A 17,069-nucleotide genomic window follows, 5' to 3' on the forward strand; every position below is an offset into this window, starting at 1 on the left:
TTTGGTAGCGGAGGTAGTTCTTTGTCATCAGGACCAAGGAGGAAAGCCTGTGAGAATCTGCTCTGTGATGAACTACGCAGTCTGCACATGGGAAATGATTCATGCAGAACTGATTCATTAACAACTCGCAGGATGCCAGAGCGGGTCGGAGGCTGGGAAAGCTTGATTGGAAAAGAGAGGTGGTTAATTGTTTAGGAAAATGGGAGAGACTGAAGGCTGAGGAACCCAGACTAAAGTTTTTGTAAGCAAGCTGCATTTCCTTTAAAGTTGATCAGCCTTAATGAAGAACAGGTCCTCATCACGAAGCCATCTGAGCACATGTATAGCTCTGCTGTTGAATGGATCCCAACGGCCATCCCTGCGGAGGGGCTCGGGAGGACGTTGGATGGAAGTGTGAGCGTTTGTGGGACCGGGTCCCCTTGTTTGTCATATGCTGTTAATTAGGACTGGTTGTGCAAATAATTATATATCTGAATTGCTGTTAAACCAGCTTGAAAAGCAATATAACGTAGAGCCAGTGGAATTAATGGAAGATGTAAAAGGCCTATGTAATTCAGGGAAAGTATTGATCTATGTCTTAAGTACCTGAGTTGCTTTTGAAAGTGGGAGATGGCCACTCTGGAAAATTTCACCCTGGATCTTGTTATCCATGCGGGGGAGGTACAAACACAGATGTCAAATCTTGAAATAGCTGCTTTTCAAATTACAGGAAAAGCAGCAACATTTTGACTATATAATAAAGAAAATAACAGCAATGAACCTCGAGTAGCCTCAAACTATTCCAAACAAGATAATTGGAGGCTGTAGGACAGTGTATTTTTAGTTATATCTGCTATAAAGTAAACATGTTCTTTGCCCAGGACCACCAAAAATGTTTCCATAAGAAATATTGGCTTTGTCCCAACTTGATAGAATGCACAAACATTTGTCTGAGAAGTCAGTTCCGACTCCTGGTATTTATACGAGGTTTCTGTTGAAGGCACTGGCAATTGTATACATTGTGAAGGAGAGTCCAAGGTCTTAAAACTGTCATTTTTCAACACTCACTATGATAATCACTTTTGCTTTTGTTAGCAGACATATATATTTGGGGCAACAGTTCTTGGTGTGAGACTCAAACATTGTGCAGTACCTTAGTTTCTTTTCTCTTTCAGCAATTAAGAAGCATATTCTTTTCTTGGCTCTTTTGCTCTGGTTTTATTTGGGCTATGTCAACAGCTGATGCTAATTTCCAAAGCTCTCCTGACTTCAGTGAAACTGAAGATTTTTTCCCTACAGTATCAAGAAGATGCATGTTGAAGCTAGATGTTAAATGTAAATCAGTATAAGTACCATGGAAGCTAACAGAATAACTGAGTTTTACAGCAGCTTTTTTTTTTTTTCTTTTTTGATTGCTAGCAGGACCATGTGCTCCAGTTATTCAGTCTTTCTTGAAATACTTTTGTTTTGAATGCACTCGGTGTTATGGAAGATTATCTGAATCTCTTTGGCATTTCCATCCATCCATTTTCTCCTTCTGAAACTCCTCTGAACACACAAATACACAGACCCATCAGTATGCCTGGAATCTCCTCGGAGAGAGGAAGTTGCTGGTTCGGTTGGATGAAAAGTGTGTTGGGTTTTGGATTTCATGACTGAAGTTAAACATGGGATTCTGGGAAGAAATTACAAGCTCATATGATAAATGACTTTTCAAAAAGGCACGCTCCTTTTGAGAGGCTGAGCTTCTTACTGTGTCTGTTTCCTCCACCCCCAGTCCCTTTAAGGCTCAAGCACAAATAAATTTAGATGAGTCTGACACAGATTTGGGCAAATAAACTTTGCTGAAATAAAAAAAAAGAACCAGAACTGCTTAGAAAAAATGGATTTAAAATTTAGAGGATTTATAAGGATCATACAAAAAGTCACATTTTCTCCACAAAAGGTAACTGGGAGAGGGCTTGGATGCGATACCTTCAGAAACACTTCTGGCCTCAGATTCCACTTACATCCCTTCTTCTCTACCAATTTCTATTAATGGTAAATTAGTAGTAGTGAATTACCACATTCTTACCAAAATAAAGCTTGCCCTATCTGCCTCTTGCAGCAATAACCAGGATAGTTAGGGTTTTTTTACCTTGCTTTGCTGGCAGCTGTGGGCTTCCCCAGGGTAGAGGGGTACCACTGGAGACATTTTAACTGCATAATTTATGCTGCAGTTACTAGAAAAGGTTGGTCTTCAGTTTTGTGCCTTGCTGGGAAATTCATTGCTTTCCTGTGAAATGTCAGTAGTAGAAGACTGTACCTTTTCTGAGAACTGCCATCCACCTTGCAGGTCCATGTGCAGTTGGACAAGCGTAGATGGCTGAAATACTGGGATGTTTAGTAGGAAGTTTAGAACTGGGTTCATGATTAAGCCTTAATTAAGCATTAGGATATGTTATGTCCTTTCTGAGATAGGGAGGTGAAGGACATGCATGGTTGGGCCTCTGAAGTACCTGTCTTCTGTGCTAACTGGCTATCAGAAAAGGGAGGAGGTGAAAGAGAATGTAGGGGCATATAATTACAAAATGGTTAAAAATAGAGGAAAGGGAGCTGGGTTTGATAGCCAGTAGCCAATATCCTGTAGCTGTGGCATAAGCAGAAGTGGTGTAAATAACAGAGATCAGTTAAAAGTACAGATGAAAAAATAGTCAGATCGTGATACTACGTGGTAAAACAAGTTCTATCTGTAGCTTTAAAGAAATCTAAATTAAACTAAGATGTTATTTGCATGCCAGCAGGGAGTAGAAGTGGACACAGCTCGGAGAAGAGAGCTGTGGAGTACAGGACAAGCAGAAGGCGGCTTTAGAGAAGCAACAATGGGCAGACAGTTTATGGTAAACCAATAAAACGTACTTATGTCTGAATCTGAAATTAGACTCTGAAAAATATGGTCTCAAGGCACCTGCTAAAGAGCTTAGCATTACTGGAATCTTAATAAATGACTCATGCTGTCATAATCTGATCCTGACATCAACTCTCCGTGCTGTATTTCTTCAGCTTTCGAGTGGGGGAAGGGGAAGTCTGCAAAGCCTTAGTAAAGACCGAGAGATGTAAATAGGCGGTAAGAAGCCCACACAAGATATATTGGTAATTTCTGTATTGGCGGCTACTTTTCAAACCCAGAACAAATGAGAGTTGAGTAGAAGAATTATGCAGCATCAGAAGAAATGGGAATTGCGCTTTACCTTTAAAATCTTTACCTGATACCACAGGCTGTAGATTGTAGCAGTCTCTGTTCAAGACTTCATGGCCAGCAGATGCGTGGAGCTGTGCCATCCACTGGCTGTGATCCTGTGCTTACGTGTAAGTACACACGCAGCGGTCTGCCCAAAGGGTGTGATAACCTTTGCACGGGTTCCCATGCTTTGCCCATTGCTGCTTCTTCGTGCCTTTGCCGCAGTGCTTCTGCTCCCGTTAGCAACTCCTTGTGAAGGTCAGAAGCATCTGAAGTCAGCTACCATCTGCAAACGTAGAGGAGATGTGTTTTTCTTCTAAATCCAAAGGAGGGCTTCAGTGGGAAGAATAAGCGGTCCAAATGAGAGAGTTACCAGCACAAAATAGCTGTGATCTTTGGTAGCATTGAGGCGGGTGATGAACTCCTTATTCCTGGTGTTGGCTCTGACACAAACTTTTGTTTTGCTTTGGGAGAATCACTTCACTTCATTGCTTTGGGGGTAGGAAAAATTTACTCTCTCTGTAGAGAAGTGTGGCAAATTAGATGTTTGTTAATTCTTTTAATCTTCTTTAAATTGAAGTGCTAAGTAGAAGGTATTAATTATTAGTTTCCTCTATGGTAGTGTCATAACGTGCATTGCAAATGTCAGTTCGACGCAGTTACTTCTATTTCTAGAACTTGAATGACAGTACTGTTAAAACTGCACCAGAAATTGGAAAATCTAGTGATGCTGAGCAAATTGAGGGGAAAGAGATGGCAAAGGATCAGCTTTTGAATTACAAATGTGCTGCATGGGTCATTTTTTTTATTCAGTGTTATTCATTTGGCCAGTATTCAGGGAAAGTTGAGATTTTATCCAACTTTTCAGTGAAGCCCTGTGGATATTGCAGTGCTCTGCACACAAAAGCCAGATTCTGCTACAAGAATAAATGCTTACTTTCCTGGTGTAGACCAGATGCAGGGCCAGTAAGGAACTACTTATCATGTTTTGTGCTTAAGAGAAAATCACAGCTTGTGGCCACAGTTCTTGGTGCATTTTAGAGCATACTGGCAACTTATTTGTCATGGTTTTAAAAACCAGCTTCTGCTCGTGGTTTTTAATAAGAACCCCTTAGAAATACATAACTGAAACTTTTTCTTCCTGATTGTTGTTCTCTTTTCTTTACTGCTTTTTGCACATGCTGGTGTTACTGGATACTTGAGCTTTCAGGCATTTTGCTCTCTTGGAAGGTTAATGACAGGGATATAAAACTGATGGGTTTGCTAACCGGAGTGTATGTGTGTGAATGGTAAGGGGAGGGAATGGATCTCTGATAGAGTAAATCTGAACCTTGACAAAAAAACCCTGTAATATCTTATTGCTTATATCACTTTGCTTAATTTGCACTACTGCATTCCACTGATTTCAACTTTACTTTTAAAGAAGGAGAATGGGTGCAAGGAAGAGTTTCATTACCCATCTAGAGGAAAGATAGCTGCAAAATGCTCAAAGAGGAAAATAAGAAATAACAAGTACATCTTTTAAAGTGTGGGGTTTGGTTTTTTCTTTCCTCATTCAGGATCTTACAAATTAAATCAGGTTTAAAAACAAAACAGAAAACCCACACACACCAACACCACCAACACCAAAAACAACAAAAACCCCAACCCCAAAACAACCAAAAAACCCCCAGTCAGGCCTGGAAATCAAATTCCTGTTACGCAATGTAATGTTCTTCTACTTACTCCCCACTCTTTTGCAGAGTTACAGAGAATTTAAAAAAGAAAAAAAAAAAAAAGCTTCAGTGTTTCTGTCATTCTTTTTTTCCTCTCTTCTCTGTTTTTGCTATTATCACTGTTGCCCTTTATTTTTTGAGCAGCAGTAGCTGGACAGTTTGGAGTAGCAGTTTCATGTGTTAAACTTTCGTGGTAAATGGCTTGTAACAACATATAACAATGGATCAGGCCTAAAGGTGTTCAGCCTCAGGGGTTTTTTGTTTGTTTCTTATGGACGCTGCAGTGTTGACCTGACCATGCCTTATGCTGTTGTGCAAGCGATTGAATTACCTGACTGCATTCCTGGAGTCTTGGTCTCTCTTTTTTCATTCAGTATTTTTTAATCTCTGGTTATAACTGCCCTAGATGTGGAGTAACCTCTCCACCGGAATACCTCTTGATCACCTTTAAATGCACCGTATTGTAACCCTCAAGCTTTTGGCTAACTTCTTCTTGGGCATCTTTTACCAAGCACTGAGTCTTCTGAGCTGTGTCCTACATGCAGGATATGGGTGCACAGTCCTTATCTTTATCGCTAACTCCCACAACACGGGCTGGGACGAACATGCTGTGAGGCATCAGTCCGCTCTCCCGCCCCGGCACCGTCACCCGGCGGGTCTGCTGGCCACGTCGTCATTCAGGTGGGGAAGGGCTGGTCTCTGCCATTCTTCTCAATGGGCTGATCCTTGACATCGCTGAGCCGCTGTCTTCCTCCTCTCTGCTGCTTCTTTGTCTTGTCATATCAGGACTTTGTTTTCCGGAATCATTCCTGAATCAATTTCTTTGTTATAAACCACTACTAACTGGCATCAGCTCAGCAATCTTGCTGTGTTCTGGCTTTGTTTTTGCTTTATCTTGCAGGCTCTCATAGCCTACATGCTCTCACACTTGCAGGCGGTGATAACTACAGCTCATCGTATTTCCCTTAGTAAAACAGGCTTGTGGATCACAATATTTTCTTGTTCTTATCTTGCAAGTTCAGGATACGTGCTAGTTATGAAAGATGCACTAGAACACCTTCTGCAGTCAGAGTCTGCATCACCCGCTCGGTCTAAACATCAACACTATGAAAAGGAGAGCTCTTTACAACTCTTGGTATTTAATTCCACCGTGCAGTATAGAGACACTTTGAAGACATACTGTCCCACCAAAATAAATGGTACTGCTTTTGGAGAGAACCATCCAATACTGAATTTTTGGCCAAAGAAGCTTTGGTATTTTTAAAAGAAATCCTGTTAGGTAGTATGGAGTAATAAATGTATCAAGTCAGTTGTACAGGGAGATCTGCTCAACACAGGCTGGCTAAAAGAAAGGTAAGAGGGAGGAACAATCCAGTAACCCAATGGAAATTTTGGTGCTTAGATTCTGGTAGTTTTAATGAAGCCTGGATGTGCTGAGCTCTCAGATGGTTTGGGGAATACTTCAGCCTTCAAGATCAGACTGTGCTTCAGAACGGGACCAAGAAAGGGTAGAAGTAGTGTGTGCTATCGAGTTTATCAAATTACTCTGCACGTGGCTGTGAGACGCACACCTGCTTGGGTCATCCCTGAGGGCTGTGCACTCCAGAGATGGTGAACCAGTGAAATGCATCCTCAGCTGTGGCGCATGCTAACAAAAGTATACACTAACTCACCTTGCACCAGCTTTTGGCTTTCGTCAGGTTCCTCTGAGAAATGTTACAGCCTGCTAACCCATGAAAAAATGGATAGTCTTCTGCTAAGTTAGAGACCTGAGCCAGCTTGTGGTATGATGCTGAGGGGACAGGAGCCAACGAAGGAAGGGAAGAGATGAGATAGGGCAGGACTGTGGGAATGGGAATGTGTTGGACAGGAGGAAGACCATCTCGCCAAGGCAGTGCTAGCCCCATAGCTTGGCACAGCTGCCCTTAAGACTGCAGCCTAGATAATTTATAAGTGACATGACTGGGTGCTCAAGACAGTTCTCGTGCTCTATCAAGTGTTTGCATCTACAAATGAGCATTCAGTTAGCTAATAAAGGCGTGGCAATTGACTGTGGTAATTGGAGGGCTATATCTACACAAAAAGCTGCTTTTGGTAGAGCACAGTGTTTGCTCATCTAATCTTGTGTCCTGTCTCAGCCATACCAGTTATTTGTTGCTTTGGAGAAAATACTCCTTGAGGGTTGAGGCAGGAAAGCAGAAAGAAATAAAGCTGCCCTGTTACTTAGCCACGTTCTTCCCAAGAACATGCTGACGATGTTGTTTTGTCCCAAGTCCCTTAACAGAGAGCCTGAGGAGAGATTTCACAATCATAAAAATGTAATTAGCCCCCAGGGCTTTGGGGAAATATAATTTCTTTTACCTTATCTTCTTATTGGGGGGAGAGGGGAGAAGGGGAAGTTATTATATCTGAAAATAAAACATATGGCTCTGTCACTTTTAAAAAGTCTTTTTAGATAAGATTGCAGAAGAGTCCATCTCTTCTGCCTTATAGACAGTAATCATGCCATGAGCAGTGGTAGATAGCAAGCACAACACGTTGTCCGCAGTGTGCAATCTCTGCTAACAAAAATGAGTAGCTGTGTGCGATACTAGTGGTTGAGAGCTATGTAATGCTTTTAGGCTGTTTTTGTTTTAGATAACCACTGAAGCTATTCAGGATTTGGGGACTGCTCAAACAACAGTGCTTGGTGTCTGTCTCCACTGTCTCCTGCGAGAACTTTGTCGGTGGAAGGGCTCCATTAACCTGGGTGGCGGGGCTACTGCATCCAGAGAGCGAGTCAGGCACGTGGATGTACTGGCTTATCTTTTGTAAAGACTTCATAGCTTTTACCAAGAACCCTGGGGTGATGGGAAGAAGTGGTCTTTACCCTCCAGCTGACTGGGAAGTTTGTTGTAGGTATAAAGAGCTGCTTCTATCCTGGGAAATGTAGGGAGACCCCCATACTTGCAAGTAATCCCGAAGTCATACCCACTTTGTGTTAGTCCCCCCATCTCGGCTGCTAACCTCAACCCAAATCTGTCTGTGCTGCTGTGATGTCCATCTGCTGATGGTGACTGGGAACAGTAAGAACACTTGCCACAGTTGTGTCTCCTGCGGGATACTTGGAATAATCTCTCTGAGTCTTCTTTTTTCTCCTTTACCCTCACTTAGATGCAAGATACCTTTCCAAGTGGGCAAAGGTGTTTTAAAGGGGAACAGAAAAGCAGTCCTGTTTCGTTCCTTGTTTCAGCCTACTCTCTTTTTGTTAAATTTAGTGAATATTTTCACACTTTTGGTATATACTTTTTAAAAATTTTTCCAAACTGTTAAGTTTTGGAGTCACGTAAGTCAGGTCTTGGCCCCACTGAAATCAATACCAAGATTCCCACCTTCCACAGCAGATCAGTTCCAGACACTGGTGCCCTCCTTGTGAGTCTTCCACCTGGGAAGACCGCTTCTGTTTTCTGTCCTCAGAAGGAGCTTGGCATAAGAACACACTTGGAAAATGTGCCAGATGCTCAGCTGGTTGGTCACCCCGTCACAGTGAAGTCTGAAGAGAATGTGAGACCCATAAATAACAGGCAAAATAGGAAGAAATACATACTATAAATACGTACTATAAATAATAACTGTGGGCGTTGTGCATTTTTCAGGGCTGTAATATACTTGCAGGTTTTAGATGTTTTGTAACCTGTACCAGCAAGTCCCTCAGCGATGGCATAGACTCCTTATATACTTCATACGTAACAGTTATATGACATGTTTTCCTGCTCCCCTAAATCAAGTGCTTGCCAGTAATAGCTTGAATTAGTTGCATTTTGCCTTCGTCGTTGTTGTAGCAGCATTTGCAAGAGGTGTGCATGTTACCAAGGTCTGCCAGAGAAGCTTTTGGGAAAACTCTCTTAGGGCAGCCAAGACTAGCGCAACCACTGTTTGAATAATTGTTTGTGTGTTTTGGTTTGGTTTTGTTTTGTTTTTCTAGATTGGCTGCCAACACAAAGAACCAAGGGAAATAATTCCAAGTAAAATTTCAATTTTCTTTTTTTTTTTTCTTTCCTTGACAAATTAAAAACTAGAAATATTTCATTTCACCAAACCCCTGAAGTGTTTCATTTCAGTCGTTAAGAAAAGGGAAATGAAGGGTTAGGCTTCAAAGAAAGTGCCTGGGGGCAGTTCCCGTTTAGTGGCTCAGGGAGTGGAGCCCTCATTCAGGATGGAGGAGACCCTGCTCCAACTCCTTCCTCTGCTGGAGAGGATTTGAACACGCTTGCCTTGCTTCCCAGGAAGCAGGACAGGAAGGTTTGCTAGGAACAGGCTATTCTGGGGTGAGGATAGGATTAATTGAAAAATGAGTTGGAGGAGACACGGGCTAGATGTAAAAACACAAGTAAGCAATGCTGGAAAAACCTATTTTTTGCTTTCAAGCTGTGCTTTGGAAAATGAAACTGGAAGCCCTGCTTGTCTGTAATGTTCGTAAACACTGTTTAAAGAAGAAGTACCTATATCAATTTTGGATTATTTTGTCACAATGGAAATTCATGTCTCTATTTTAAAAGTCTAGTTTTATTAGCACATATTTTAAGATGTAATACCTTCACATGCGCAGCATAAATTGTTGAGAGCTGTGCAAATGGCCTGTTTGTTAGGACACACACAAATGCTTAAGAAGTACCACTAAAGTGATGTATTCTTATTTGCTGTAGCTCTTGTCTCTGCCTCCAAATTAACCTCTTTTCAGAAAATTAATAAATCCAGAGCAGGGCTGTTATATAAACCAAACCTTTTACAGTTTTCAGAGAGGACTTCTCAGCCTGAAGACTGGGGCCGGAGTGCCTCCTTGCAGCACCATCTCAGTGGGTTTTGGTGACTAGCACCTTTTGGGATCGTGTCAGGATACTGAGTTGGCTGGGCAGCCTTTACTTTGAGCCTCCTGCTGAAGTTTGCGGTCTTCGCATTAGGTTCCCCTGTGTAGTGTTTGATGGGATGTGGTCAGTACTACACATGTATTAATGCCAGTCTAAATTGCTATCATCTTTATGTTCTGACTGCAGATCGTTAGATGGCCGGCTGCAAGTATCTCACCGGAAAGGTCTTCCCCATGTGATCTACTGCCGGCTGTGGCGGTGGCCAGACCTTCATAGCCACCATGAGTTGCGTGCCATGGAGATGTGCGAGTATGCCTTTAACATGAAGAAGGATGAAGTCTGTGTGAATCCTTATCATTACCAAAGAGTGGAAACCCCAGGTACTGCTGACCTTATGTGTGGGTACATCAGCTTCTCGATACCAGCATAAGAGATTTATAAGTGCATTTCAAAATTGAATAAAGCAGCAGGGATAGGATTTTAAAACCAAAGTGTATCTATTATTGATGATAATCTCTTACTGTACACAGTAGAATAATTTATGAATCTGCACTCAGGGGGGAAATATCATTCTAAATCGATAAAATCCAAGTCGAGCAGGTTGCATTTTTGCCAGGTTCCTAATGTGGCATCGTGTGCACGAAAACAACTTACATAGTAGATACACGTATGAACTACGGCAGTGTTCTATGCATCCCTAATTGTTGGTATTAAATTAAGGATAAACTTACTGTCAAGTTGAAGTGGATCTAAGAATAGCTCCCAACACAACTGAACTTCCTGTTCTGAAGTCTCCTCCTGCCTCTGAAAGAGACTTTCATCTAGAACTGCAGATAGTTCTGCTGCGTGTCAGTACAAATCTGCAGAACCAGTCTGGATGTTTATGCTAACTACCTTGCTGTTCCATTTTATGTGAAATTTATTCCTTTTGAATCATGTGCTATAACTTCTCTTAAATGGTTTTTCAAGAAGACCTGTTTCTTTGCCTTAGAAGGGGCAGACAGACTAGGTGTGTTCAGATAAGCACGTATCCCGTCCCCAGCTGAGATATGTTAAGAATAGCATCTTTAACTGCTGCTGTTATTTCAGAAGCAAGTATCAAATTGTGTCCCTTAATTAGCGACTTTGGTGTTGCATGTATTTAAGGGTGTTACTCCAAACTGGTTTAGCTTCATTTTCTAGGGTTTCAGTCATTTTATTTTAAAGCTGTTAACATTGCTGTTCTTTTTCTTTTTTTTTTTTTTTTTTTTTTTTCCTTTTCCATTTCTGCAGTGTTACCTCCAGTGCTTGTGCCTCGGCACACAGAGATCCCAGCTGAGTTCCCGCCGTTAGACGATTATAGTCATTCTATTCCAGAGAACACTAACTTCCCAGCAGGTATCGAGCCACAGAGCAACTACATTCCAGGTACTGTATATCTTCCATACAGCGAGCGGAGGGAAAAGGGTCATATTGCACAGTGAATCGTGTCTATGTATGCCAAGCTGGATGACTGGAAAGTCTTTCTTTCCATCGTTACTGTGAAGCTAAGGAGTGGGAACCTATACAAAAATAGATGAAAGCTGTAAATGTAGACACACAACAGTGCTGTTTATAGTTTTGTTTTGTTTTCTTTAAACTTACCTTTTCCCTTCAGTAGTACATACTCAGTTTATTGTGAAATCTAAAGCTGAATGTTCCCTTAGCAAGTTAGGTTTGAATTAAATTCAGCCATTTTGAGTAAAACTCTCTAAATTTCTGATGGAATTGAGCTCTTCTATTTATGTATGTCTTTTACAAGCAATTTACACCTTATTTGCATGGACAAGCTATGCAGCTGCACACCAGGAGAGGAAAAATATGTGGACAGAAAATTGTCTACATGGCTTAAAGTTTTATGGGACTGAAAATCCAGATTTTTTTGTTTCCCCCTCCGCTGTTATTCACAAATACGCTACGACTACCATCCTGGTTGTGCCAGCTCCTCCTTTCAGCAGCTTGAGGAAGAAAAATAGTAAAAAAAAAAAAAAAAAAAAACCAACCTCGTTCTGAATAACAAAAGTAAATGTTTTTGGTGTCTAAAATCCAGACTTTGCAATGACAGTATGATCATTTTATGCTTCTAGAGACACCTCCTCCAGGCTATTTGAGTGAGGATGGAGAAACTAGTGACCACCAGATGAACCCCAGCATGGATGCAGGTAAGTCATCTTTTGCCATTTGCTGCAGCTTTCTAGGTCATATCAGAGACTCTTCTAAAGTTTTTCTTTGGGGCGCTGAAGATCAGATGGTGGTTTGAGGTATTTTATCCCTGTAGGAGTGCAAACGTAGCCTGACATCTCATGTAAAGCACAGGGCTGTACGTTTTAGAGCTGCTGGTGCAAGGTACAGCATGTTCCTGTTCTCCGCAACATCCATCATTAGACAATGCTAAGCAGGAACCTGAAACGGTGGAGACACATCTAAGGATGATAGTTTGTGTTGTATTTGCATCCATGCATCTGTATGCACTTGAAAATTTTGCACGTAGCTGGCACTTTTCTGCAGAGGCATTTTCCTGGTCGTTTGGTTGTTTACATACTGAAATGTCCAGTTGAACTTTATTTGAAATGACCGCTAGGAGATTTGTTTGTAAATGGGTTTATTGTTTAGTGGATATATCCCAAAGAAAGTTGAAAGTCTAGCTTCTCATTGCCAAGAAAACAAGTAAGCAGGTTTAGAATGAGCATTAGTGTTAGTGTTCATGCTAACCTGTATCAACACTTTCAAATTAAACATGAAGGTCTCATCTTTCTGGGAGTAACTGTTTCAGGCATCTTGTTGATCTGAGTGGTGTCACTGCTTGTGAGTAAGAACCACTGAAGCAGACTCCGCATTTGTAAAACTTTTGCTTGAAACGCAAAAGCACGTCCTTGGTTAAGAAGGGCTGTTGCTTTACAAGAAGGATATGCAAACACACAGGACTTATGTAAAGATAGACATGCAGAACCTAATTCATGTAAATACTGCACGCAAATATCTTGGTTTCTGTGCATGTCTTCACCCCTAGAGCATACATGGGATTCTAAAAGAGGGATGACTGATTTGCAGTCTTTCACCGCAGTTATACAGACGGAGGAAGGCAGTGTGGGTTTGTTTGTCTACATCAAACGTAAGCCCATTGACACAAACCATTTTAGTGCATACAGTTATTGGTAATGTGGTTGATATGTGGAATGTATGTATGGCTCTTTGGGAAAGTGGACTGGAATAGGATTGGTCTGGAAGATGCTATAAACTCTCAATTTATGTTCAAATGCTATATCCTTTCCTTCAGATGTCATGGACTTCCCTCTTCATAGAAAAAAACACATTTTAAAGAAACCAGCTGAACTCAGTGTGAGAGGAAAAGAAAAAATGGGCTGTACCACCTATTCTGCATCCATGTGGCATCCAGAGAGTGTGGAAATTGCTCTGGACATCCAAGTGCAGATATTTGAAATATATGCACAGAATTTTTGGACCAAATTGAAAGGATTGGGGATAAAATTCTGGCAGTTGTTTGATTGGATCTGTATAGCTTGATCCGATATTTCATTGTCCCAAACCCAGTAAGATTTGTTGATATAAAGTGGTATGGTTTTGACTCTTACGAGCGAGTATGTTTTGTGCCTAGCAATGTAAAACCAAGCTCTCAAGTGCCCAGCTAAATGGGTTTGACTGTAGCTGTCATGATGGTACCTGGAGTTTTGATAACTGCAAATGAAAGCAAAACAGACAGCTGCATGCTCAGGTTTTAGAATTAAAGGTTAAGCGAATGCATTATGAAGATGCCTAGCGGTATTGCAGATGTAGCACGTTGATATCATAAGTAATAGCATTTGGAAGCTCATGTAAAGAGTAATCAACATCAGAGAAGCTGCTGGTGTCACAAAACGAGACTTAAGTGAGAAGCAGGTTATCCCTCCAACAAGCCTGGGCAGCACCGAAGATTTTTGTGCAAGCATTTTTCCTTGTGTGGATGCCATACTAATAATAATAATATCTTGATTTTCAGGTTCTCCAAACTTATCACCAAACCCTATGTCTCCAGCACACAATAATCTGGGTAAGCATGCGATCTTGAGAACTGTGTGTAATTACAGTCAAGCTAGTGACATTTTAATGATGATGTTATTTCTTGAGGTTGTGCACTTTTGATGAGGTTGTGAGCACTGTTGATGTTCCTTTCCGCTAATCCTCTTTACTGTGATAACAGTGGTTCATAGTAACTCTCTATGAAATAAAGAAATCTGAACTTACATCAGAGAATTAAATAAAAAACCAAGAAACATTGGCAGACAAATACCAGAAAGGATGAGTGAAGGACCGCAGCAAAAATACACTTGTTTGATTACATGAGTTTGCAAGGAATATGTCCATCTGTTTTGCTGGTGGGTTTGTGTTCTTGTATTTTTAAAGGACGCCGGTTGAAGTTAAATTTTGTCTCCTGGAAAGTTACTTTGTAAATGTGTAGTGCTTACTGGTCTCTTTTACAATGTACCAGAGTGCCATGCAATTTTTTTGTGTTTATTAACTTGGTGTTACATCCGTTATAGGGCAAATGCTGCTATCCACATATTGTGAACAGGGGGCTGAGGTTCAGGGCAACGGGTTTGCCTGCACTGCTTCATCGGCTCAGGCAATCATCTGCTTGGTTGAAGGGCAGCAAATCCTCACATAAACCCAGCTCAGGAGCAAACCCATGTCCCTAGCAGAGCAAGTGTGCAGTTACACAGCACAGATAGGCATGGCCTCGAGGGCTTGGGTGACAGTGGCTGGGGACTTCTAACAAAACTATGAGTGCTGGGACGGTGTCAGACCACCTGAGGGGCATCCCTAGACCGCAAAGGGATAAAGCAGCCCAGAGCCCTCATGTCCTGGTGCCCTAAACTACTGGAACAACTGATGGCCCAGGTGTGTAAGTTGTTATAGTATGAAACTGAGCATGGTCTGAGCAGAGCAAAGTGGAGGAGGTTGGTGTGTGGTTGGTGAGTCCAAATAAATGGAGAGAGAGCAGGAACGCTAGCGTTATGGAGAGGTGCAGAGGTGCAGATGTCGCACACAACCTTGCTTGAGCATCAGAGGTGTTTGTGGGATCTTATGCTCAAACGGAGGAATGTTGTAGGCGAGATGCACAAACCACAGATGCACTGTGGGATTTTTCTGACTGACCAGCCAGTTGGTTTTCTTCAAGCAAACTCCAGTTATGCTGCAATCTTGAGTTATCTTTCCCCCGCCTAACTCCATCCTGGGCACCAGGAAGATAGTCCAGCCCTAAGTGCTATACTAGCCCACTGATGTCACTGATTCACTCCATAACCTCTAGACAGTGAAAAGGAGGAAAGCGGAATAAGAAGGAATAGCAGCTGAACAGGGCCTTTACCTTTGAGATACTGTTCGAGGTTTTGTGGCTCTCTGAACCTCTGTTATCTTCTCAAATGGCTCTGCCCTTTATTTTCATACCTACAGACATGAAAGGTCTGATCTTCATCAGTTTGAGCTCTCACCCTATTTGAAATTGCTCTCAACGGTCTGTCATAAAAAGCATTCATAGCTCTGGCGAGCTGCAGGATCAGTTCTCTAAATATTCGTTAAGCCAGCAGACAGAGGCCACTTGAGATTACTCTTGAATAACCATAGCCGTAAAGTTTACATATGCTTTTAATCCTGGCACAGGGTACTTTGACACTGCTCCAAAATTTGTTAGTCATTGGCTGACTTGTGGCTATCTTGGGGCTGTTGAAGGGGGGATTTATTTTCTTTTCTTTTCTCTTCTTCCCCCCGCCCCCTCCCCCTTTTTTTTTTTCCCCAAAGCATGGAATGTATTGCCGCGGTGCCACTAAATTTTTATTTGCTTTAACTGTTAAAGCCTAAGAAGAGAATACATGGCTGACTTATTTTTATTTCCTTTTTTCTTTTTTTTATTTGAATCCATTATGCTCCAGCGTGCTGCCTAGGAGTTGATGAGGATTTCTAGCATTTCTTTTCAACCTAAAAATAAAAAGCCAATTACATGTAACAAAACCAACCTGGCAAGTTGACTGTGGCATCTGCCTTACATAAGGAAGAAAGGAGTTTCTAGGAAAGAGGCCCCAACGCATATCCTTTCTAACAAGGACACTGGCTATTAAGACATGCTGCTCAGCTGATGGGCCTGTCAGATGTCTAATGTGCTGTCTGGTGGCAAAAACTAAGTAGGAGCAGGTGAAGCTGGTTAACCACAAGGAATCCCTTTGCAGTCTAAGGAGCAGACATCAGAAAAGCATTTTAACTTCCCAACATTAAAAGATACCTTTAAGTTTTGCAAACCAAATATTTATTGCCCTTGGGCAAGAGCTTCCACAAATTAAGAACTTCTTGTCCCTTTTAAAAATTTGATTGTAAATTTTTGCATGTGAGGAAACTACAAAATAATAAGTGAAATGGCATGTAGCTGAGCAACTCTTAAAACTGTCAAATGACAAAATTGTCATCATCTGTACCTTGTAGACGGCATATCTAAAGTAAGGAGCTGCTTATAGCAGTGTAGGTGAAAACGCCAGCAGCCCGTCAGACCTTCAGCCTGATGGTCTCTGCAACCCAGAAAGGGGTTGCACAGGCTGTGAGAGCAGAAATTCTCAGCTTTGCAGGTTCTCTCTCCAGTTAGACAGAAGTTAGTTGGTGGCTGGTGACCTGCAGTGTTCCTGCTTCTGCTGTGCTATAGGATTCTGTGGATAAGCAGAATGCTCCAGTGTCGAGGGCTGTACTTTGATCTGCAGAAGTTTAATCGGGCTTTCTCTGTGTGTTTGTTAAGAAAATTGCACAGAAATTTAAAAAGCACAACAGTGCACAATGAGGAAGATTATCAGCAAGCTCTCAGCAGCAGAGTGCAGTCGGTTTTTGCAGTTTTTCCATTAAGAAAATAATGTCACAGTATTGATGTCCGTTTATTTACCTGAAGCTTTTAAGACAGTTTACTTTGTGTAAGCTGAACTTTGGACTTAAATCCCATGGCCATATTCCAGAGAATTACAAAGGCAATAAACTAGCGTGAGGCAAACCAACTAGGACAATAGAAGCTAGGTTGGTTTGAGGTGCAATGTACGTATTTCAGCATAAAGCTGTAAGACTGTAATATGGGGTTGAAGGAACTTAGGGAGTTTCATCTTTCCATTCACGGGCACAAAAGTGTTGCAAGGTAACATATTGGGATTTTTTTTTCCTCCTTTCAGCTTGTGCGTTTGATTTGGTAGCATTCTAGTTTTGGTCCAAACCTTCAGTTGTCAAATTTTCAGTTGTCAAACATAAGCTTTAAATGGAAGTTATAGA

At 41.6% G+C, this 17,069-nt stretch overlaps 1 protein-coding gene across 3 annotated transcripts in view; it reads left to right on the forward strand.

The window, feature by feature from the left end:
* The window catches only part of SMAD3 (SMAD family member 3), an 80,906-nt gene that overhangs the window by 47,290 nt on the left and 16,547 nt on the right, over positions 1–17,069 (forward strand). For all 3 annotated transcript variants that reach the window (XR_012776311.1, XM_075506399.1, XM_075506400.1), the window contains exons 2-5: positions 9,948–10,141; positions 11,034–11,168; positions 11,867–11,941; positions 13,777–13,827. Coding sequence is in view for 2 of the 3 variants with exons in the window: in XM_075506399.1 (XP_075362514.1) it covers positions 9,948–10,141; positions 11,034–11,168; positions 11,867–11,941; positions 13,777–13,827 (455 nt within the window). In the remaining variant the exon portion in view is untranslated. The remainder of the gene's footprint in view (positions 1–9,947; positions 10,142–11,033; positions 11,169–11,866; positions 11,942–13,776; positions 13,828–17,069) is intronic.

This window comes from Mycteria americana, chromosome 6 (assembly GCF_035582795.1).
Source record: "Mycteria americana isolate JAX WOST 10 ecotype Jacksonville Zoo and Gardens chromosome 6, USCA_MyAme_1.0, whole genome shotgun sequence".
Lineage (NCBI taxonomy): Eukaryota > Metazoa > Chordata > Aves > Ciconiiformes > Ciconiidae > Mycteria > Mycteria americana.